At 35.4% G+C, this 24,736-nt stretch overlaps 1 protein-coding gene across 4 annotated transcripts in view; it reads right to left on the reverse strand.

Moving 5' to 3' along the window:
• Nucleotides 1-577: 577 nt before the first annotated feature.
• Nucleotides 578-24,736, reverse strand: part of uzip (unzipped) — a 251,045-nt gene continuing 226,886 nt past the window's right edge. For all 4 annotated transcript variants that reach the window (XM_067771386.1, XM_067771387.1, XM_067771388.1 and 1 more), the window contains 3 exons: nucleotides 10,805-11,752; nucleotides 8,909-9,258; nucleotides 578-8,763 (listed from right to left, as the gene is read on the reverse strand). In XM_067771386.1, coding sequence (XP_067627487.1) covers nucleotides 8,335-8,763; nucleotides 8,909-9,258; nucleotides 10,805-11,591 — 1,566 coding nt within the window. In that variant the 5' untranslated portion in view covers nucleotides 11,592-11,752 and the 3' untranslated portion in view covers nucleotides 578-8,334. The remainder of the gene's footprint in view (nucleotides 8,764-8,908; nucleotides 9,259-10,804; nucleotides 11,753-24,736) is intronic.

Below are 24,736 nucleotides of genomic sequence, written 5' to 3' on the forward strand. Positions count from 1 at the left end.
ATGGAAAAACAGGGTTTGGAATGGGCCAAAATTGTTTTATAAAATTTATATAATAATCAAAAAAAATTTAATATAAATAATAATATTTTTAACTTAAAATATTTAATTTTTATATAAAAAATGTTATAATAATTTTTATATAAAAAACTTAATAAATCAACAAAAAAAATTTGTTTTTTTCCAAAACTGAATTTTTTATTTAAAAAATTAAATTTTTATTTAAAAAACTAAATTTTTATTTAAAAAATGGAATAAACCAATAAAAATTTAGTAGCTAACAAGCTGGTTTACTTTTAATTAAAGAAACTAGACTCGCTGGGGAAGACGCGAAAGCATCGAAACGCGTCGTGTTGTAAAAAAAAAATATCAAGGCAACCCACAAAAGTATCGCATTTGTGTAAAATTTTAAGATTTGGTCTGTTTTCATGGTTTTCAATATAACATTTGGTCAAAGCATACGGCAAATAGGAGACCTTGTGAATTGCCCAATATTAATGTTTCCTATTAATTTACCAGTCATAAGGCTACAACACAATACATTTATGCACAAAAATGTTACCCAATAAAAGAGTACAAATTTTATTTTGTTTAAACATATTTATTTTATTTATAACTTAAAATATTCAAATTTTATATTTTACAAGTATTCTTTTATTTAAAAAGTAGGGAATAACATAAAATTAATATATTCTTTGCTTGTTTGGATTAGTTAGATTTTACTTTTGTTTTATAATTAATAAATTTAAACATAATTTTAATTACATAAATTTTGTAATTTATTTCATTGTGTAAATTATAATTTCCACATATGCAATTTTTTGTTTCGCTTTTGTAGTAATTTGTTTTTTTTTTTTTTTTTAAATAATATAGAAATATTATATAGTTTTTTTTTTTTCAATTTGTAGTCTATGATGTAGAAAGACACTTTTATTTATATTTTCATATAAACATTTTAGTTCAGGGTCTGCAAAGTGAATTGAATGGCAGGAAAAAAACAGTTCTTATTTATGGCCATATTATGTATAACGCCGTGGTACTTTGCGTCGAAGTCACATTAACATTTACCACTATATAATGCCAAAAATTTCACAAAGAAACTCAGGTTTACTGTCACTCATTGAAGTGAATGAATCATACGAATTTTGGTCAACAAGAAAAAAAGACTCGTTGCGTTATACATAATTTGCCCCTTAATGAACATTAGCAGATCGTTTCATTTATATTTTATAGTATGATATGCTTGCTATATATTTTAAATAAATTTAGCGGCAATTAAGAAGTTAATAGTTTATCCGGTACAAACTTAACAATTGTGTGTTTGAGGAAATTTGATATTTACTTCATTCAATCTAGAGAAACGTCGGCTACTTCTAAAAGATTACTAAAAAGTGTATATATTTAATATTGATATTTAGCCTCTTCACCTCTTTACTCGTTAAAGTATGGTACTGATACCGTAGCCAGTTAAATATGACAACCCAATCAATATATTATATTTTATGGCGCTTAAGCATAAAATATTCATACTCAAAATTCCTACAAACACAGAAAAGGCTTTCCGCAAAATAAAGTTCTAATATTAGGTTAGGTTGAACTGGCCGGTCCATGAGGAGCCAAGTTGTAATATTAATTACATTAAAAAAAATAGATAGAGGCGTAGTTCTTCTTTTAATTTTCCCTACAAATTGGCGGGACGGGATCTACATATTTAATGCCGACCCCGAAAGGCATCTGCAAGCAGTTGAGATAAGCTTTTCATAGCAGAAATGCACATCGAGTGTTTGCCAAATCCCTTCCCAGGAGTCTCCCCGATTCGAAAATATTGTTCTAATTAAAAAACCTTTTTTCTTAATTTTGTTGCACGAAAGTTGAGCGTAGGACCCTCGGTGTGGTAAGCGGAGCACACTATCAGCACACCACATTTAACTTTTTCATTGTTTTTTTCGGTTAATAACCTCCTTGCAGTTCTAAGGAAAAAGATACATTTTTTTAATATTTCTAGGTTTGTGTTTAAAGTTTACTAATTTTCTTAAAAAAAAATTGGGCAGCATATAGCAAATTTAAGTTTAAAGTTTTCTCTGCACACACATTTAAAGTTCTAAAAATGTTCAAGAAAAAAATAGTGGCCCAAATTTTATAGTACCGAAGCAGCTCAAAAGCAATTTCATACCCAAACCACGGGTGGCTCGGCGCGATTCTATTTTTTCTGAGAGCTTCTGCAAATTCACAATATACAGATGTGCAATATATAATAAAGGTAGGGTGGTAACCCTATATAGAAAAACCTTTCTCTGTAAAAACATCCTAAGTTGCAGCAGCTAAGAAATATAACCTAGAAAGAAGAGTGTTACCTGTATACTACATATTATACAAATAGTTTAAGCTGCATCCTAAATAGTAGCAGATATACCGGGGTATATTTAATGAATTTAGCTAAATGTGATGGTATCGTGATCCGCCTACCACACCGAAGATCTTGGGTTCACGCCCCGGGCAAAGCAACATCAAAAAGCGAGCATATTTCAATTAGAAAAAAAAATTTCATAGCGGAGTCGCCCCTCGGCAGTGTTTGACAAGCACTCCGAATGTATTTCTGCCATGAAAAGCTCTCAGTGAAAACTCATCTGAAGCGAATGAACTACGCAAAATGATGCATCAAGTGATGTGCGCGATCATCACGCTCTCACTAACACATCTGCATTTTCATTTTGCCGACGTCTGGTCAAAACCGAACTTTGTTTTTGTATTTTACTACAGTCTGGGCATACTCGCAAACATCAGAGTGCCGAAAGCCAATATCCAGTCAATTTTCTAGCTCCGTGTCACGCTCCATTCTCACGGGAATGCTCTGGATAAATGGGAGACTTGAAAAGCAGAGCCCATAATATTTTTGTACACATGAGTTGTGGTAGGAAGATATCACTGTTGTCTTTTATATAACACATTCGGGTTAGAACCAAACAGTGACATCTAATTTTTGAAAAAAAAGGGTTTGTTGCCAGACTAATGACAAGAAATTGACAAATTATCTGGCTCACAAATTGGACCAGACATCTATCTGGGTTTAACTGGCTCAAATTTTTGTTGTTGCATTTACATGCAAAATTATTTATCTAGCTCAGTATAATTGCGACTGAATGATGCCTGATATTGCTGTTCATATGTTTTTGTTTTACGATAAAGGAAAGACCTGCATTTTATGTTTTTCTTGTCACACTTAGGCCCTGTTTTTCAGTAGTTGGTTAAGCTTAGCTTAAACTAAGTTTGCTTAAATTCTAGTCAAATTTAAACTCCAGTTTACCTACTGAGCAGTTTTTTAGTCACAGTTTAAGGCCGCCTTTGAGGTAGGCTTTTTTGTTTTTTATTATCTAGATAATTTATAGATACGACAACAGCTGGATTTTGTTTACCCAAAAAACATTTAAAAGATATTTCTCCAGCGAAATATATATCTAGTTCCGGAGATGATATCTAACATCATTATCTAGTTATTCTTAAACCAGATAGTTCTCAAGTTGATATCCAACTTCATTCTCCAATCAATATCCAACCTTTGAGAAATTTTGTAAAATTTATAGTTCTCGAGTTGATCTCCAACGTCATTAGCATTTTCAAATTATTATTCAACTTTTGAGAGATTTTGTGAAATGTACAATTTTCAAATAAATATTCAACACGCTTCTCTACATTGGATATCGAGTTGCTGTGAAGTTGACAAAAAATCTCCATGGTGGTACCACCAAAGCCAACGGCTATTTATAAAAATAAATTCTTTATATTTTATTTTCATAAAAACACTGCAGTATTGTAATCTTCTTGAGTACAGATAAATAACCACAAGTTGGGAAATAACATTTTTTCAACTTAAGTAATAACATATATCGCTTTATGAAAAATTCCTTCTTTTGCTGAGTAACCTATGGATATCCAAGTTGAGCCACTGTTTCGAAACAACTCTTGAGATTTTGAAAGTGTGCTAGTTATCAACATGAGCTCTAATGTTGCTCAAGCCCAAATGTTTATTGGGTATTCGGCGCCATTTCGAGCGAGCGCACCGATAGGTTAACTAGAGTTTAACCCTGCCAGATCGGCCGCTTAAGCTCAGTTAAAGTAGACTGAAAAACTGCAGAATAAGTTTAAGCGTAGTTCAACTGACAAACTGAGTTGCACTTGTACTGAAAAACAGGACCTTATACAGCTAGAATTACAAAAAAATTTTAGGTTGCCGTCTTTTGATTTCGAATTCAAAACTCATTGCGAGCATATTGTAATAGCAAAATAGACGTATACGCATGATAAAAACACATATGTACAAGGTTTAACCGTTTCTGACATTATTGACGTTTTCCGCAATGAAAAACAAAATTGTAAATTTCTCAACCACACAGACATACATATTTATCATGGTTCAATTACTAGAGGTTTGTTCTTCAATGATGACAGATCTTTGACACTCCCAAATTGAAAAATCTGGACGGGTTGCTTTTACGAAGTAAGGAAAACGGGGAATAATTCAATCCCCTTCAGTGAAATTGTAGTAGGCAAGTATCTTTGGTAGTATATTAGTAGTGATAATAAATTTGTAACTGCCAAAAGTTTTTTGGCAAATAACTAATTTCCTACTAAGTATTTTCGTGAACAGAAGGTCGACTTTTAATACGCACCCAAAAATACCGAGAGAAGTGTCAAAAGACGCGTATTGACCTCGATAACAATAATTCGAAGGCGGAAAAAATTTTTAGCTTATTCAAAAGATAATGACGAAAAAACGAAAACTGGCCCATGCTTGCGTTGGCGGCCTTCAGCCGAGCTTATAAAAAATTACCGGTCCACCAATGAGGTGGGATCAAAGTTAAATGCGTGCAAAAGCCCTTTGTACACATCATCTTTTTCAGTGCACAAAAACATTACAACAACCACATGAAAATTGCCAACTTCAACTGCAAATATCGCCGGACGAGATACAATTTTTCTTTTCCGCCTTCGGATTATTTTTGTCGATGTCACTTCTCCCGATATTTTTGGACGCGTATTAGCAGTAGACTCCTGTTCTAGACTTTTACCTGAATAAGTTAACATGCCCAATGAGTACATTTCGTTATGCATCTCCATTATTTACTAATGAGATTTTTACGTGAATCGATTTAATAATTGAGGTTTTGACATTGAACGATGATTTTTGAATTGCTTTAGGTTTCGTATATTCATAGGTTTACGAAAGTGCACAATTCCTTGGTGCCATAGTTAAGTGCTTATCGGGTATTTGTAAACTGATTGCTTCCTATTTCTACTACTAATATTTTTCGAAAATTCGCAAAGAAACAACACAGTTAACGGATGTCAATTCGAGTTGGGAGCAAAATGGCTGCAATTGTCAAAAAATGTGTCTGTCGAGCAAACCTCTTGTGATTGAATCATGCATATTTATTTTTTTCTCAAACAAAATTAAATTTGAATAAATTACTTTGTTTATTTTTTGATTTCCTTTTGTTCCGAGATTGATTTCTGAATTTTTTTTCTTGCCCAAAAACTTCAAAAATATAAAAACCATGGCCGACCAGAAGAGGGAACGGTTATACCTTGAAAGTATTTTTATCATATGTACGTTTTTAAATTTACATGAAGATTTGTAAAATTAATGAAAATAAATAGAAAACAAAATTGACAAAATTTGTTTTTAACTTTTTTTGCTATTTTTATGTTTACAAGTGTTTTTTTTTTTATTGAATGAATGTATATCTCTTAAAAAATTTCAAGCAGCATAATAATTTTTTTTTAATAATTTAAGCTTGAAAAGATGCTTTCGAGGTTTTCATATAAAGGCTTATGTGCCTATTTGGAGAATTTGATGAAGGAAAAATGATAAACACAGTCATCACTTTTAAAAACTGTTGTATGTTATTTCGAAAAATTTGAAATATTCTATTTAGTTTATCTCCAAAAGGAAAAGTATCAAAATATTATTTTACAGCTTTATTAGTGGACATATTTTTTAATTAGTTTCCTTTTTGTTTTTTATAATATTCCTACACACAATAATACATACAATAATGCAATACAATTATAATTGTACAACTTAGCTCTAATTCCGTAAATAAATATCAAATATTTTTATTCACTTGCTTACAATTTCTTCCTTTTACCTATTCTTTATTCATACTTATTTAGCCTATCCAAACCGTCTTCAAAAAAAAACTATTTTTCAAAAACTCGTTTTCATTACAAGAACATACTTGGTTTACTGATTTTTTAACTATTGTTTTATTGCATAGATGGGCAGTTTCCCTAACCTTGCATAAGCAAAAAAAAACCATTTTCATTTCAGCTTATCCAAATGCAGGGCTGTTGAACATTTTTATATTGAATTGCGAAACACAATACATTTACAAAATTATATGTACGCTGAACCTTTTTTTGAATTGAAAACAAAAAAATAATTTTTTGATGTCTAAAGAATTTTGATGGTTCCCTTAACCCTAGAATATCATACTTATTTCTAATACGTAAACATCATACTTCGTCGAATCGACTACGGTAATATTTAAAAGGGTACAGAGAATGTCTCCTGTTCAAAAAAGATGTTTAAATTTGTATTAATAAATCCTTTTTAATGTATTTTAATGAAATAAGACAAAAACAGTTTAGCTTTTTAATATTATCTATACAAAAAATCAGCAAAAAAAACATATAATTTAAGGACAAAAACCAAAAACAAAAACGTGCGTCGTCATTTCGACGAAATATGATATTCTAGGGTTAATGAATAAATTTTTAATAAAAATTTTTCTCAGTGCTACAATATTTTTGAAAAATTGTTTGTTATCAATTTGTTAGTTTAAATTTAAATATCATACCGCAGTGCCTTAATATGGAAGTGCTTTTTCTTTGCACTTTCATATGAAATTCAGGCACTTTCAGGGCGTATGGGACTTCTATGAAATTTTGTTTTGTTTTTCTATTCAAAGTTTGAATTTGTATGTGTGCCTCTTCTTAAGGGCAAAACAAAAACAAAAGTGCTATAAGTGTATAGCGGTTGAACAGCTCGGTCCAAATTCATTTCAAAACTTAATTCAGCGAAAGTGATTTCTTTTAGCCCAAATTTACAAAAATTGCACAGAGCGATGGTCATGTTTCTGAGTTTCACTTCCTCATTTGCTAGCTTTTCATGAGCTGAGTTTTGAGCTCGAAATCTCCAACATTCATACTGGCGAAAGGCAGAAGCCTCTATGCACTAAGCCATATTAATACCCCGCTGCACGCTTTGTAATTGGTCTTAAAGTATTGCTAATAATTCACTGCTAGAAAATCCAGTGTCACTTATCAAGTTCCGTTGAACGAGCCTAAAAATATTCCAAGAGAGACAAATTGCAAAGCGTGCGGCTGGGCGTTCATATGACTGAGTGGATAAAGGCATCTGCCTTTACGCCATATTAATGTTGGAGATTTCGAGTTCAAAACTGATCTGAAGAAGTTAAATCGATTGATTATATAATAATTATTATAAAGCAATATGAGCCTGTCTCGCCCATTAGAAGTGATTTTAATTTGAATGAAAATGGGTATAGAGTTCCGTTGAAATTTTTTTATGATTATGATTGTTAATGTAAATTGCTACACTGTGCTTTTTGTTATGCTCATTTGCATTATTGTTTTGTATTTATTTTGGCTTCTTTCGATACATATATACCTTTGCTTTGCCTTTATTTTTTAGTCTATTAAATTTTTTAATCTTATCTTTATTGTGTACGAATATAAAGTATGTATATATGTATATATTTTTAATTTTTTTCTCCACTTGCGCTAAACAATTTGCAGACGGTTAAAACAGGTACAACAACAACTAAACACTAAACGCTAAACTCTAAGCTATATTCAATTTATGCTCATTAAAATGCATTTGCTTTTTTATATATGTATATATTTTTTTTTTTTTTTTGACAACAAAAAATTGTTTTCTTACTTACGATTAATATCATTTTTGTTCTTTGCTTTATTTGCTTATTGTTTTATTTTTTTCTCATAATTTTTCAACTTTCATTAAAAAATGTTATTATTATTATTTTTTTTTTTTTTTGTTAAATAATACAAATAGTAGCTAGCGAATAAAAACAAAATGAAAAAATAAATTAAAAAAGCTTATTAAGCCTAAACAAAAAAATTAAAATTTTAAAAATAAAATAAAACAGACAAGCTCGTCCTCGCAGTTAAATTTTATCACTTAAGCCTACAACGCTACATCTCAAATAACCAATAAGCTGCACATTACGCTACACATTACTTGCTGCGCCTTTGCTTACAGCAGCATACCCAGCCACACATCTAATAACAACAAATCTAAATGTAGCGTTTCAAAGTCATACATTGCCACAGCGTCAGCGCACAAAGCGCAACCAGCAGCGCATAGCATTGTTGTTGTAATTGTTGCACACTGCCACCTGTGGCCGCTATACCAGCCAGCGATGGCTTATGTTGCTCTGTCGCCAAATTGTCTGGCACATCATTGGGTATTTCATTGCTACTTGGTGAATCGTGCATTGTCTTCTCCAATGAATCAGGACCCGAATGCGTTACTCCAATATTTTTAACTTGCACAACTGGTGGTTGGTGCATAGGCACTGGTTCGTGACTGGTTGTGGTTGGATTTGTTGTTGTTGAAGTGGAAGTGGTTGAAGTTGTGGTCGTAGTGGGTATTAAAGTGCCATTCTCAATCCAATAGACGGGACTAAATTCGAGTTTGACATCTTTCAAATAACTTTTGCGCACCTAAAAGTATGCAATATTAATATAAAAGTACTCACATATTTATCTAAAGCGTTAGAAGTTTGAGTAGCTCTCTCACTTGAAAAACAAAAAATTATAAAACTTTCAAAAAATCAATTCAAACCTCTAACTTATTTTTATCACTTACCTCCGCTGTTATCTTCCTTGATACGCTTTCATCTATACCATAATAATAGGCATACAATTTGGCGCTATACGGTGCTTCCAACGTTACATAATTGCCTTTAAGTGTTACATTTAATGCGGTACCAGGCCATAGCTTAGTATGCACTGATTTCGTTTCCGAACGTTTATCAACATATTTCAATCCCCATTTGATTTCTGTTGGCACTATGGTGTCTTTCTCATAGATTTTTGTGGGCAGACCGCGTGCCACACCCTCATGTGAGCCCCAGTATTGTACTTGATCGAATTCGTACGTCATCACTGATTCGACGAGGAAGTACATATCACCGCGATTCGCCAGCACGCTGGAGGCTAGAATTGTAAATGTAAAATTAGTTAAAATGGAATTCTGAAATGCAATAAATTTTGAACAATTTCCAATATGCACAGCGTTCGAAGGTTCAAATCAGCCACATAGAACCCTACTTCGTGTTCTAATCAAATCATCTAATACCAGCAAGAATGTATTGTCGAATATCTAAACCTGGCTCAAACCCCGAAGTCGATTTAGCAGTTGCACCGATGTTTCGCAACAAAAAATCAAAGGTTTGATGAAAATCAGTCTTTCATGAAACGGTTTGGTCGTGTCCTTTGGAATTTTTAACATCTTTCAAGTGGCCTAAACTACTATTCTTTACTGAACCCAAAGCAATCCGCATACTAAGGAGGGTCATACCGACTGGTATCTTCCCATCTCCCATACTACATCATGATGACTTTGACGCTTCCTACACATTTGCCTAAAGTCTACATTGCCAGATTTATTTAGGACCTCGAAGTATCGCAGCACGCGCTGAGTGATGTGAGCTGTGACACACTTCAGTAAAACCTTGGAACGAAACAGTAAAATTGAATACGAGGTAAAGCCCTGTTGCATCCTCTCTCTTCTTAAACTTCTAAATATCGAAAACACACGCCCCTGCAAACTAAAGGCCTCAGAATATTACCGCGGTAAGCATGTCTAAAATCTACAGAACCGAAAGTTCGAGGGAACAATAAAAATTGTTCGGGAGGCAGTCGAACTAGTTCCAGTAGGTGCTAATACCGGAGTCTACAGGAACCGGTATGAATCCCACTAGACTGCCCACATCCGCAACACTTCCTATACATTCGGGTGTGTTTTTACAGAAAAAAAACAACAAAAGCCTCGTCCATCAGAAGTAGTCCCCTTTACCGTAGCCTTCACGCTCTTCCTCTTCTCATACGCACCGGCACCGAGAGTAGCGCAGTCGAGTGGACCAGTTCCGGCTTAACCTCTGGGTTGCATTCTATAGAATAAATCGACTTATCATCAGTCTTTGTACTTCCATGGTATCTTATTTACCCATGAGGCCACAGGGTACAACAATATGCTTAGGAGACAGTTGAATAACGGACCTGCGATTTTTTAATACCTCTCGTTAAGTCATATTGACAATGTATATGTATGCTTACGTAATAGTATCGCTCTACATCACGATCAGCATTCGCGGATTGTCGGATCAATGGACATCGTCTGTGAATGCTGAAATTAGAGTGCTTCGAGCCTTCTTGGATGTAGAGGGAGATTTAGGCAAAATGGACCACAACAGTGCTATTTTCAAAAATAAGAACTCACACAATAAATTATGAGCTCAGGAAACGGGAGGTATGTCTAGGAAACCAATACTGGATTCAAGTCAGAGTTGCGACAGAAAAAACCATATAAAATATTAAGCCACAATGAACCCAAATTGCAAATTGCATTTGTAAATCTGCTCTAAAAGAAAACCGGCACTAACGATTGGACCAGCTTGATTTCCTGAGGTCTGATTACCAAATCCATAAAATATTAGCTTAGTTTAATTTTTGTTTACCAATTTCAATACATTCCACTTACCCAAATCCGTAATATTCTCGCGCATATCCAAACGTATCGTATCCAATTTGATATCTTTCAATTCATAACGGAATGGTTCAGTCTCGACCAACACTTCACCTTCATCGTAATCTTTATCACGTCCATTTTCAACCACTTTGATTTTACCCAAACCCAAAGGATCTAAACGTCCCAAATTGTAATCTGCACCCCAATGTTCACTACCGCTCTCGCCTGTTGGTGGCGCCTTATGACGCCCAATATAATCATTCTCACCGATGCGTATGGCGCCAATAGGTATGCCAGCATTGAATTTACGCCAATGTTTCCACATTATCTTGCCCAGATGACCCTTATTCACCAACACCTCAAAATGTTCATATTTGCCGCGTTTATAATGCGCTGCCACACAAACATGCGATTGTAGTATCTTTTCCGTATGACCACTTGTGGCAATACCCTCGATATTCACACGACACACATAAATTGGATAGTGTTCATCTTCAGTTATATATTTACCACCTTCAACAGCAAATTGCAATTGCTTTGGATCCTTTGGGTTGTACGATTCCCAAACTAAAGTGCTAGATGTGACCAATTGGCCCAACTGTGTTGAGGCGTTTGTGTAGGTGAGCACCGGATGTACCGATGCGTTGGATGGTGCAATTGTCTGCATTAAAATGATTGTCAGCGCCACCAATAGTGGTGAGAGCTTATAATTGGAGAGAGTTTGTATTGTAGTTGTGTAAGAGTCCATTTTGTGTTTATGTTGTTTTTGCTGCTTTCTTTGCTTAAAATTTACTAACATTTTTCAAGTATCCTTTGGTGTATTGTTGCTAAGTTTACTCTGCTCAGTGCTAATGTTGATTATTGTTGAGCGTACCCAGCTTGGCAGAAGTAAATTCAATTCAATCTTATTTGTTTGTGCTTGTATATGAAGCTTTTGATTGATTGCTTGGTTGTTGAAAGCTGCAAAGAGAGAGAGAGAGAGAGAAGGAACGTTAGTAGAAGCTCAAATGGCAGACGTAATGATGTATTTTATTTGCATTATACATATATCGAGTAAATAATATTGTTGTTGAAATAAGTAACTTATAAACATGCACATTAGGGTGTTATACCAAAGAGGATAAATATAATAAGAGCCGTCACTCGTTATTTTTTAGGCATTTACTCGATGCAAACTGTGAGGTAGTCGCTACTTTTGTTTTATGAGGGACATTTTTGAATTGCCTTCCATTTATCCATGTGGTGTTGTCACTTTATGCAAATGTGTTTTTTGGAAAGAGAATTAAATAATTAATTAAATACAGTCGGAAAAATAAACACAAATACCCCATGAAAATGTATAGAAAACATTTATTAACATCTCGCCCAAAAAAAAGTAGCGACTACCTCACAGTTTACATCGAGTAAATGCCTAAAAAATAACGAGTGACGGCTCTTATTATATTTATCCTCTTTGGTTATACCACTTTTTTCAAACTTGTATATGGGGTATTCCATCCCATTTCGACCAATTTTGAACCCGACCCCTTTAGAATTGGCTGAAAGTTTTTCTTCTTTTTCTAGCTTACGAAAGACGTTTTTCAGAATTTTTTCAAATTTTTTCATCCAACTCAAAAAAAACACCGTTTTTGTTTTCAAAATGTTAAAACTTTTTCAAAAATTGGCCGTTTGGGATCTTTTTTTTTTTAAATTGTTTTTTAAATGTACTTTTCGGAAAAAATACAAACAAATGTTTAAAGCTTTTTTTTTTTAATTCTTCAGTTTTTCAAGATTTTTCGAATTTCGCCTTTTTTTTCTCATAAAAAACTTCAATCAATTCTGCAATCACCTCCACTAATCCCGGAGTGGGCCGATTTTTGTTTTTTTTTTTTGTATTTAATTGAAAAAAAAAACTTTAACAATTTTTTTGTATTTTTTCCGAAAAGTACATTTAAAAACAAATTTAAAAAAAAAAAGATCCCAAACGGTCAATTGTGAAGAAGTTATAGCATTTTGAAAACAAAAACGGTGTTTTTTTTGAGTTGGATGAAATAATTTGAAAAAATTCTGAAAAACGTCTTTCTTAAGCTAGAAAAAGAAGAAAAACTTTCAGCCAATTCTAAAGGGGTCGGGTTCAAAATTGGTCGAAATGGGATGGAATACCCCTTTTATATATTCTGGTTCTGAGAGAGGGTGTCAAAGTTTAGGTCTTAAAAGGTTCGCTGATAACCGCTGAAAAAGCTCTCAAACAAAAACGTATATATGTCGTTTTTCTACTTCTCAAATTGCGAATTTTTATATTTTCAAACCTATCTCAAATATGACCTGAACAAAATGGAGTTGAGATTCATGATTGCGTAATAACTGTGCAAAATCGGGAACAGCGATTGAGGCCAGGTCTAGCTTCACCTGCCTTACACAATTCAGTGGATGACTGCTTCCGAATGAGGGCCTGATTGGCCTGAGCGTCTTTGTCTATTCGTATAACATGACCTAGACATCGAAGCCTTTGGGGGTTTTTCACGTTGCACTATCTACATATCGCCGTCGCCATCACGGATCAAATCAAGAATCATCCTTCTGCCTTGCCCCGCCAATCGTGCTTCTTGTATGTCCTGGATGTCGACTTAACGAACCTTAACGAAAACCAACCGAAACACCCGAGCATCGGTAACTTCTCTTAATTTCAATATTATGTAGGTTAAGAAGAAAAGTTGCTCTAATTCGTATCTACTAAAGAATTTATATCTTTGATGCCGTATGAAGGAGTGGGAATGACAAAAAATTAAAAAATAGTTTTTTAAGCGCCATCTTAATGTACATGCATATATGTTATAAACCCCTACACATCGAGTGCGCGTGTACGTAACAAACGGTCACTTAACGAATAGCCATACAAATGCTCCCCATATAATAAAAGACGCACGCACATACTTTTTATACTCAGCTGAGCAGAGCTCACATAGTATATTAATTTTGTTCGCACAACGGTACCCCTTAACGGCATAAATTAATCGAGATTGATATAGACTTCTATATATCAAAATGATCTGGGCGAAAAAAGAAATTCATTTAGCCATGTCCGTCCATCCGTCCGTCCGTCCGTCCGTCTGTCCGTAAACACGATAACTTGAGTAAATTTTGAGTTATCTTAATGAAATTTGGTATGTAAGTTTCTGGGTACTCATCTCAGATCGCTTTTTAGAATGAACGAAATCGGACTATAACCACGCCCACTTTTACGATATCGAAAATTTCGATAAACCGAAAAAGTGCGATAATTCATTACCAAAGACGGACGCCGAATAGAAAATTAGTAACATTTTGGACAATGGGCGTGGCACCGCTCATTTTTAAATGAAGCTAATTTAAAAGTTTTGCAAGCTGAAATTGGGCAGCTGAGTATGCAATGTTCGGTTACACCCGAACTTAGCCCTCCGTACTTGTTTTTTTTTTTTATTATTTATCACTTTCTTTTAATTGATTTTAGTAAAAACCATTAACTGTAAATCGATCCATTTAACAATTAATTAAGGAAACAAACCCTTTACGCTTGATTTAATTAAGTTGCGTAGTAACGTTTGATGTTAAGTGGCGTACTTAGTCACTAGAATTTCTGTGCGGGGGCTGCCTCATATTCAATTCGTAGGGGATCTTTTTTGCATACATAGAAGGATAGAAAAACTTGGGAGCTCACTCAAAGATTTTATGTGTCAATTTGCAAGGACGCATCAAAAATTGGCTGTAGAGTAGGAAAAGGAATATTTGCAACTCTCACAGCCACGCCCATGTCTATGCGTCTCTTTGACTTCTCCTCCAGCGCGTTCTAATTCAAGATTTATGCTATCCAGGAGACATCTAACATATTATTTCATACAAATATTTTCGGTAATAGGAGAGCCATCTTTCCAATACCAATCGGTTCTTTGGTCTCACGCGGCAAAAATGAAAACAACAACAGATTGAACAGATAAATATCACCTCTCGACTTGACATTCAAAACATTGTCATCAGCCACCTTTACACTTCCTTGATAATCCTTCATCCTTCGTCAAATGAGCTGAAGCTCCACTGTCCACATACCAAACATTTTTGAGGAGTATATCGAACAGAATAAGCAGCATATAGTGAGGATTTTTGTGATCCCAATTTCTTATTACCAACCTTTTCCCGACTTGGGCAATCAGCTATAAAATGGCCAACACCAACGCAGCCATAACACTTTTTGTTTGTATTTTAACGCCCTTTTTTACGAAAGACTTCTTTCTAGCCAATGCTTGCTGTGAAGACTTCATTCTAACATCTTGCAATAATTTCATTTTTATTGAATCTGCACTCCATTTCTTCCCAGAGCTCTCAAGCGACATTATCATTGGACGATATATCTCAGGTAATCCCTTCAATAGCAAACAACCTAGCCATTCATCATTTACCTCAAAACCAATTGACCCAACGTCGTCACAATCTGTGACACATAATCCTCAATTGAGCTGCAATCCTCTAGTTCAAAAGAGCAAAGCTTTTGCAGTAAACCAACTTTTCTGTCTAACCCTGAATCTTCAAAAAGGTCCTTTAATGCCTTCCAAACTGCTTTTGCCGTCGTACAATTTCTTATGTAAATATACAATGTTTTCTCTACTGAAAGTACCAACCGACATCTTGCTTTTTCTTCCTTTGCTGCATCAGGCCGATCAGATCCAACAACGTACTCCCACAAACCTTCAAGACGTAATTGCGATTCGATCGCAAAACTCCATGTCAGCCAATTCTCTGATCCCACAAGCTTTTCAAAACGTTCCGATCATAGTAAAGGTTTACAAGTGTGATATGTATTAGAAGGAAACAATTCCTTTCTGTTTCTAACACACTGCAGTTTGACACTTCGGTCAGTGTAAAACTATTGTGGAACTCAGTGGAACCTGCGTGGAACATGCGTTTGACACTGAACGAAGTGTCAAAATTACCGGAGTTGCTGTCGTGGAAAGCGACACAGGAAAATAAAAAACGGAGCGGAATATCAGATATGGGTTGCTGTGATGGTAAATTTTTTTGAACGAATTTAGTATGAAAACGTAGTGCGCCTATATGGGTCCTACAGAAAATTATACAAAAGTCTTGAATTGGGATATCTGAGGACGCGTAGTTATTCCAGCATTAAGAATACAAACACGGGTGCTAAGTTTTTCTACCCGTTCAAAAGTTCTCCGCGAAAAACAGTTTGAAACCGAGCTCGGCTGCAATAACCCGTCCAAAAATGTGGAAAAAGAAATGAAAAGACGCGTTTTGTCATGTTATCAATAGTCCAAAGAGAAAAAGTATTCGAATTATTGGAAGCGAGGCAAAAACGCGTCTATTAATACCTCCCCCGACGGTTTTGATCGTGTTTTAGCAATCGTCACGGTAATAAAGTATCAAAATTTTTTAATTAAAATTGTCCAAAACATATGGAATTTAAAGAGAGGTGAACTTAAGTGCTCGTTTGAAAGTAAATAAGGATATTTCTTTGTAATTTTACGATAAAAATTCTACGCAGTTTTCGTTAGCAGCTACTACACTTTTTTTGGACCTAAAAAGTACAACAGTGCCAAATAGCATCCACAAAAAAAACGAACAAGAACAAGCATTTTATCAGGTGAGCGTGGCTGTGTATGTGCGTGCTGCTACATATCCTACTTGTAGACCTGTACTATGCCCATAACCTTATAGAAATGTTGGAATTTCATTTCATGACAATTGATAAACTACAAACAAAGAATACTTATTTATATGAAGTACAATTTCGTAAAGTGTATTAAATCTAAGTATGTAATTCAATTAATTCAATAGATTCCATATAGGAGGAACTGAATGGAGAGTTGAAGAGAGTGGAAGTGGAAGAAAAAGTAGGGGTGGAACTGGGAGTGTAAGAGGTGGTAATGGGAACGGCAATCGAACTAGGAATAGGAGTGCGAGTGAGTGTAGGAGTGGAAATGGGAGTCGGAGTGAAAGTACGACTGGGAGCGGAAGTGAAAATGGGTTTGGGAGTGGACGGAATATAAACGGAACAAGGGATGGACAATAATAAGAAGAAAAATGAAGATAAATTAGGAAAGAATGGGATAGAAAGTGAAGAGGAAAAATCAGGTCCACTCTTTATATTTAGGTTAACCAATTTTCGGGTACTCTAGCACTTTATAATATAGTAGAGTGTTTTAAGTTTTTACCGTTACAAACTCATGCAAAGCAAAAAAATATAATTTTAGCACGCATCAAACTGGAGTTATAAAATTCATAAGCTTGTAAGAAAAAGTATTAATGAAGTGGCTCACTAACTCTGAATCAGAAGTTCGGTCAAGATATTACATAGACAAAGACAAAGGACGCACAAAAGATAAAATGATGCCTATAAAAGATCATATCCACATCAGACTTAAACAAGTACGATTATGTATTATTACTCATGATAAACTCCAAAGCCTCCGCAGTGAGTGGGGACATTGAGAACATACCAACCTCCTTCGAACGTGTTATTATTATTACTAGGCCTGGAAGCACTGCGACCTTTAAGCAGATCTATTGTGCACGACGTCTCAGCCTAATTTTGTATCTGAAGGTTTTTGATGTATCTAAGTACCTCTTCACGCTTTTTACTCCATATCAAATAGGGATTAAGAGCTACAACACCTAGATGGGAGAGTCTCTGCATAACCGGCGTGTCATCCTTCAGTTCACAGAAACAACAAATCTGGGTATCGGATGGATTTAACTTACTTAGGTAATACCGTAGACCACAGTATCCCGTATAGTACCCAGTGAGAGTCCTTAGGTCCTCCCTGCTTAGATTAATGAGTTTGGCTGATACTTTCGTTGCCGGAAGTATAAAAATTTGGCCTGTCTTTGACCTGGGCAGTTACTCCAGTGACGGCTGTATTGTTTAGTTTTCCAGTTAGGATGCTGATATAGCACCCTGCTTTGCTAAGTAATCTGCATGCTCATTACCTTCATGTCCCTGATGTTCGGGAACACATCCTAACAAAACCTTGTTTTTAGCTCCCTGGCCATTACGTATGACTGCACTTCCACTAGCGTAGATGTAACTGTGTAGAATTGCAAGGCACGCAGGGCCGCCCGGTAGATCGATATAAAGTAGATGCTCATCAATGTTGAGCCTCTCCACAGACATTCTCTACCACAGACTTATATGCATGTATTTCTGCCTGAAATATGGTGCGGTAGCATGCCATTGGTGTTGATTCCTTGAAGTTCGGCCCATAGATGCCAATTCCCGTTCTTCCGTCATCGAATTTCGATCCATCCGTGAACCAGACCTCTGAGTCAGGGTCATTACAGGGATCACCTGTTCTCCAGTGGGTCCTGTCCACAAAGGACACTTCAAATATTCGTGAGATTCTGGGCTTAGGGGACATTGCGTCACGCAGTTGTAATGTGGGATTTCCTATGAATCTTGTTATTGCTTTCATATGCTCTATCATGTTTGGAAGTCTTAGTGCGTCTAGTGTTGCCTCTTCCTCTATGAGAATAGGGAAGGAAGGTATTCCCACTAAAGCACAAATGCTACGTTTCCACCAAACCCAAACTCTGTGTTTGCCAACTCTTTTATGCAAAATATCTCTTGGCAGAAATGCAACTTTTGATTTTTGCTTTCGCATTATTGATAACGAAGTTAAAACACATTTTACGATAGCTTTCGTGATATTTTTAGACATGTTTTAACAGTTTTACGAAACTGGCAAACACGGAGTTTGGGTTTGGTGGAAACGTAGTATAAGTGCATCAGCAGGTGCCCCTGAACATGTTACTTATTTAAAGATTTCCAACGAAACGAAAACTTTGCGCATCAACAACTCCCAAGCAAAATTAAACTCATTACTTTGTGATTGGATTGGACAAAGCCCTGCAAAACGACTGCGATAGTAGCCAGTTTCTCCTGCTCTTTTGTGGTTAGTTAAACATCGTATCAGCTTTATTAATTTTCCGTCTTCTTAATTCATTTTCCCACTAAATTACAAACAGTTTGCTGGAAAAGTGCAGTTTTAGTTTCACACAAATAATGGAATCTAATTTGCTATAGAAACTGTCCCCGAACAGTTGTTAATGAAATTCGTAACAATTCAAGAGTATTAACTCGCATTTGAAAGGATGCACAATAGGCCGGTCGATTTGTGGGGAGGCAAAAAAATCGCCCATTGCTCTGTGAAAATCATATTCTAGGGATCAAAATAAGAAACTTTGCCGAAGGAACCATACCTCTAAAACGAATTCTGATGCCCCCCCCCCTTTGGGTCGTAGGGGCAAATTTTGAAAAATCCCACTTTGAAATGCCTATGTTTTTTCTTTTTGGAGTTTATTTTTCTCTTTAGAAATTTATTTAGTCAGTACATATGTAAATGAAAAAATGAATTTAACTTAGTAATAGAAAAGAAATTTAAAAAAATTATTAGAAATTAGCATTTTTACAACCCCCTTTTAAAACCAAGGCATCACTGTGATGCATTTGCATGTCGTAAAATTGCTTGTGTGAGTTTTTTATTCAACCGTTTTAAAAAATTAAGGTATCACTGTGACACAATTGCAGATCGTAAAATTGCTTGTGTTGTTTTTTTTAAGCCACCACAAGACACAGCAGGTAGAATTGAAGTTGCCCCTACCCAAAAGTTCGACCCAAAGGGGGGACATCAGAATTCGTTTCAGAGGTATGGTTCCTTCGGCAAAGTTTCTTATTTTGATCCCTAGAATACGATTTTCACAGAGCAATGATCGATTTTTAAATCGACCCGCCCTAATGCACAATTCTCACACATTATTATCTTCTCTACAAATGCAGCTCAAGCACTCGATTCATTTGTTACATTCATTCAAAAATTCCACAGAAAACACAATTGTTTGGAGTGTTGCATTGCAGGGAAAGATTGTTGGTAGATTGATGGAATAAAAGTGATGAATTGAAAGGAAATACACACCCACTCATTCACTTACTTGTAAGTCTATTGAAAGTTTGCGACAAATTACTTCATGTCAAAGTAACCAACAGCAAACAGAGGGAAAAAGGACCAAATGAATGGCTAAGCGAAAAGTTGAGTACCCAAAGCACTACGAAAACTGAATCCATATGAAATCGGAATTTATTGTAATTTCCTTTGTTGCGTTTTGCGCTATGCTCAGCATTGGTAGAGTCATTTAGAAAGTTTTGTTGCGATGAAGAGATAAATTTCGTTTTAACAGAAACAGGATACACATACGCCATGTCCAACGACGATATGATTGTATGCGTGTGAGTACGAAATAACGAGCACTTGGCCAACTACATTAAATACGTACTAGGAATATTTATTTATAAACCCACAAGCAATAGAACTAAGTGCTTATGAGACTATTTTTATTCAGTGCTTGTATGTATATATATGTATTATGTCTATATATTTATACAGGGTGATACAGTTCTTTGGGAACAAATTCACTTTGATTTTGTTCAAAGATAATCCTGACCTCCGTGAACTGAATTATAATTAGTCAGTCAGCCTTGGCAACGCTCCAGAACACATTCCACAATATATGTTTTTTTCATAACTCAGTGAGCTGAGACGGCCGCCGTGGAGGTCCGGATTCAAAACGCACTGAAGAGAAACTTCAAAATACTTCGGGAAAAGTTTTAACAGCGGGGTTGTCATTGACACTGGTTCGGCAAACACTGCGAAAGCATTTCTGCAATAAAAATCGTCTCAGCGAAAGTTTGTCTGCCTCGGAGACGCCGTTCGTAGTCGTCAAAACCGTAGCCCGTCCGACCAATTTGTAGGAAAAATTATAATGTAGTACTGCACAAATTGTATAAGAAGCTTCACCTTAATCTCCTCAGAGATGCTTGTAACTATTTTATTTAGTGAGCAATGAGGCCAGAATGAGTAAGTTTTAACATCATGTCAAACTGGCAGTCAAAATCAAGAAGTAATATCTGACCTCTCCCGTCAGGTACTCCTCACAATTTCGTTCATGGCCTTGAGAGTTTCGAATACTTCAATATAGCAAGCTTAAAAATAAAAGCTATTTCAAATATAAGGACGGAGAAATATTTTATGGCGAGGGCGAAGTGGAAGAGAATGATACTGATAAGACGACGACCCAAAACCCTAACGCGACGACAAATATGGAGAATATGAAGAAAGCAACGACCAAAATGAGAACAAGGAGAAAAGGGAGAACGAAGTCAAAGAAAAAGATGAAGTGGAAGGAGAAGAGAAGGTTGAAGAGGAAAAGAAATAGGAAATGAAAAAGGAAAAGGAAGAGAAAAAGAAGAAGGATAGGAAGAAAATGAGCAAGAGGAAATAAAAAGGAAGAAGCAGAAGCAGAGGAACGGGAAGGGGAAGGGTGGAAAGAAAGGGAAAATGAAAAGATTAAGAGGAAGATTAAGAGATGGTTAGGTTAGGTTAGGTTGAGGTGACTGCCCGAGGGCACACTTAGTCCAGTGATATTAGGACTAAGAAAAACAGGAAGATGAAAACAAAAGGAGAGAATAATAAGAAGACGTATAGGAAGAGGAAAAAGGAAAGGAACAGTAAGAGAAAGATGAGAAGGCAGCGGAAAATGAAAAAGAACAGGATGAGGGAGAAAGAGGAATGCGAAGATGATGACAAAATGACGACGTATACGAACAATGATATGAAAATGAAGACGAAGGCGAAATGTAATCCGAAATCGCCGAGGGCTAACGGTCTTATTAATATGCCCCTCGCGACTAAAAGGCACAAACCCCTAAGCTACAGGTTTAAAAAATCGTTTCCGTGTGAGTTGGGCCAGTACCAGAGCGTGCTATCAGTGGATGTATATCCGACAAAAAACTGCCCATGGCTAAGGGTGGATCTTAGTATTTTTGCGGTTACAGTAGCAAAAACAAAAAAACTAAGACGAAAACTAACAAGATAATGAAAGCGAAAAGAAAAACAACTTCAAAACGTAGATAAAAAGGAAGCCGAACTATGTTGCATCTCGGTCAATGTGTTAAACCACGCAGACCTCCGAAACCAAATACACTTTCCACACCGAGCTTTCGGTTTCTCATAGTCCGAGAAATGCCTTCAAAAGCTAACTAAATTTCTCAAATTTATCACTATATCCGAGAAAAAGATATCGCCACTGTGCAAGGTATACAACTTTATGTCACGACTTTAAGCAGTACCGCGCCTTTTAAGTAAATGTCAACAGTTAGAACAGACACAAAAACTTGAGTAGAATATTCTAGGTTTTTTAACACGCTTATATTAGCTTCGCTTGTATGAATGCTTGTTTTATCCTCTTTAGGCTTATGCGCGCAAAGGAGAGTTAGACCCATCTAGCGGCAATTATTGAAGACTCGCGGCAGTGGTTAAATAACTCGCTACAAAACGAGTTGTGCTTAATAGCGGGGACACTAACCTCTGTGCTACGGTGCTATCAACATCAAATAGCTAAGTGGATTGTAGATGCTAAAACGGCACCATATTTGCGTGTTTTTTTAGTTTTTTTTTTAACTATATTTATTTTAAGTGTTTTCCAGTTTACCCAAGGCACCCTGTATACACATATTTACTCTCAATTACGACCACATGACTGTGTCTATTTACCAACACAATAGCCATAGCTTCAATATTTGTGCTATATATGTAGCTGGTAGTTTCAATGTATTCATTCACAATTTCTATGAACCAGACAGGTGCCACATGCCCCATTATATAGATTGTTGTCATTGACACACGTTGCATTGGTCAATCAAGCGACAACCATTGATCATTAGTTGTGCCAATGTCAGACAAATCCCCAGGAAGGTGTATGCCCTCATACACACACACACATACAAACGCTTACATGCGTATAAAGTTTATTATAGAGGATGCATTAAATAACAGTTTTAATGATGGTTCACCTGTGCGATGCATTGTAAAGCTTATGATTTTGTATGGCAGGCAATTAAGAGCCATTCATTAAAGTGCCAACCGACAAAAACGTTTAATAAACGTTATTAATAAAGTTTGAGCTATAGATGTATATACAGCATTTATGTTATATACACTTATATACATACGAGTAAATATAATTTAAATTTATAGTGTGCGTGTTTTAACAAAAATAGTTACATAGAGTTGGCAATATGGTGCCTTTAAAGCACGAATATACTTCCAGCGCTATAACATACAATAGGGTGGTTCAATATTTTTGAACATAACATGTGGATTCTCAAAAACTTTTTTTTAAATAGTTAAGTATACCATGGGTCGGAAATAATGCTTAGCTGTAGGAAAATGATTACCAATACAATCTGAAAATGTTCCGAAAATAGTTACGAAATAAGCTAGAACCCGTTCGAGATCGTAATAGTCACGAAATGTTACCGAAAATAATACCAGAAGTATCAAAATCACTCTATTTAGGAAAATTTAGGGTCATAATAATTAAAAAAAAAACTGTTACCATGAGTCAACGAAAATCAAGAAATAGTCCTGAAATAGTTCCGACATAATCTTAAAAGCGATACCGAAATGAAACCGATAACAATTTTTAGTCCATAATTCCGAAATGTTGCGAAAATAGCTCAGAAACAAATTCGAACACTTTCGAAAATATTTTCGAAGTGCTTCCGAAAATAATACCCGAGATATCGAAATGTAGTTGATACATGAAATTTCTTTGAATTTAAAATCTATAACTGCTTGGACCTCGACCAGTTTATACGACCCTTTCATCACATATGATTGCTCTAGCGAGAACAACAATCTGATGAGAACAGCAACCTAGAGCTAATACCGAAATAGCTCCGCCATCGTCTTCAAAGGAATCCTGAATTAGTCCCCATTACTGGAAATAGTGCAGAAACGATCCCTAAAGAGTCTCAAAATGATAACCCCGAAACACATCAGAGGCGGTCATAAATTGATGGTATCAATAAACTCGAACCTGCTTCAAAATATATCAAAAATGATATCGACCTAATATTGGAACGACTGTGAGATATATAGTTTCGAAATTATACAGAAATAGTCCAGACCTTTTCACCGATATGGTCCGTGAATTATCCCAAAATCATCTTGACGTGCTAAAGAAATATATCCATATGGTTTTGAAACAGCTCCGAAATCATCCAAAAACTATTCTCAAGTAGACAAGAAATGATTTTGAAATTATCCCAATAAATATAAGGAATTGAACCAAAAAATTCCTGAAACGATCCGATAGACTACAATGTATATCGACAACAAACCCGATATTATCTAATAGCAGTCATAAAAAGATGGTGAAACAAAAACAACTCCGATATGATCTGAGGGTTGTCCTAAAATTATCTTGAAATAATAAAAAAATAATACCATATTATTTCAAAACAACTCCGAAATTATCCAGAAATATTCCAGTAATGATCTCGAAATAAGTTCAAAATGATGCCAAAAATAATGCGGAAATTATCCTGAAATTTAACCGAATTAATATTTAAAAACAAAAATCAAATGATCCTTGAACCGTCCCCAAACGTCCTTTATGATCCATTTCAGGACAAACATTGTTTATACGACTAGGCCAAATAGACTCAAAGTTTAACCGGTTCAAAGAACTCTTTCCTTGATGGTGGGTGCGGAGGTGAGGGAAGAGGTGTAGCACTAACCTTTTCCCAAGATTGTAAGATCTCGACTTGCATTTAATATAATTGGGCATGGCCAATATCCATAAAGTTATAACGATTACAAATTGTTATAAATAAATGTTCACAGGGGTCGTTGGCCCTCGCTTTTTCAAAAAGTTATTGTCATGAGTTCCTTCAAGACCAATGTCCATCCGTGAGTCAAAATTCATACTACTTCGTCCAGCTGTTCTGGCACGATTGAGTAACAAATCGGTGATGTTTTATACACACTTTATAGCAAATAGCACAAAGTCAAACAAATTTTAATTTCTCAACATTATTTCGAGATATCGCCTATAGGTAACTTCTTTCAAATCGAAATC

This window comes from Eurosta solidaginis, chromosome 3, assembly GCF_040869045.1.
Source record: "Eurosta solidaginis isolate ZX-2024a chromosome 3, ASM4086904v1, whole genome shotgun sequence".
Lineage (NCBI taxonomy): Eukaryota > Metazoa > Arthropoda > Insecta > Diptera > Tephritidae > Eurosta > Eurosta solidaginis.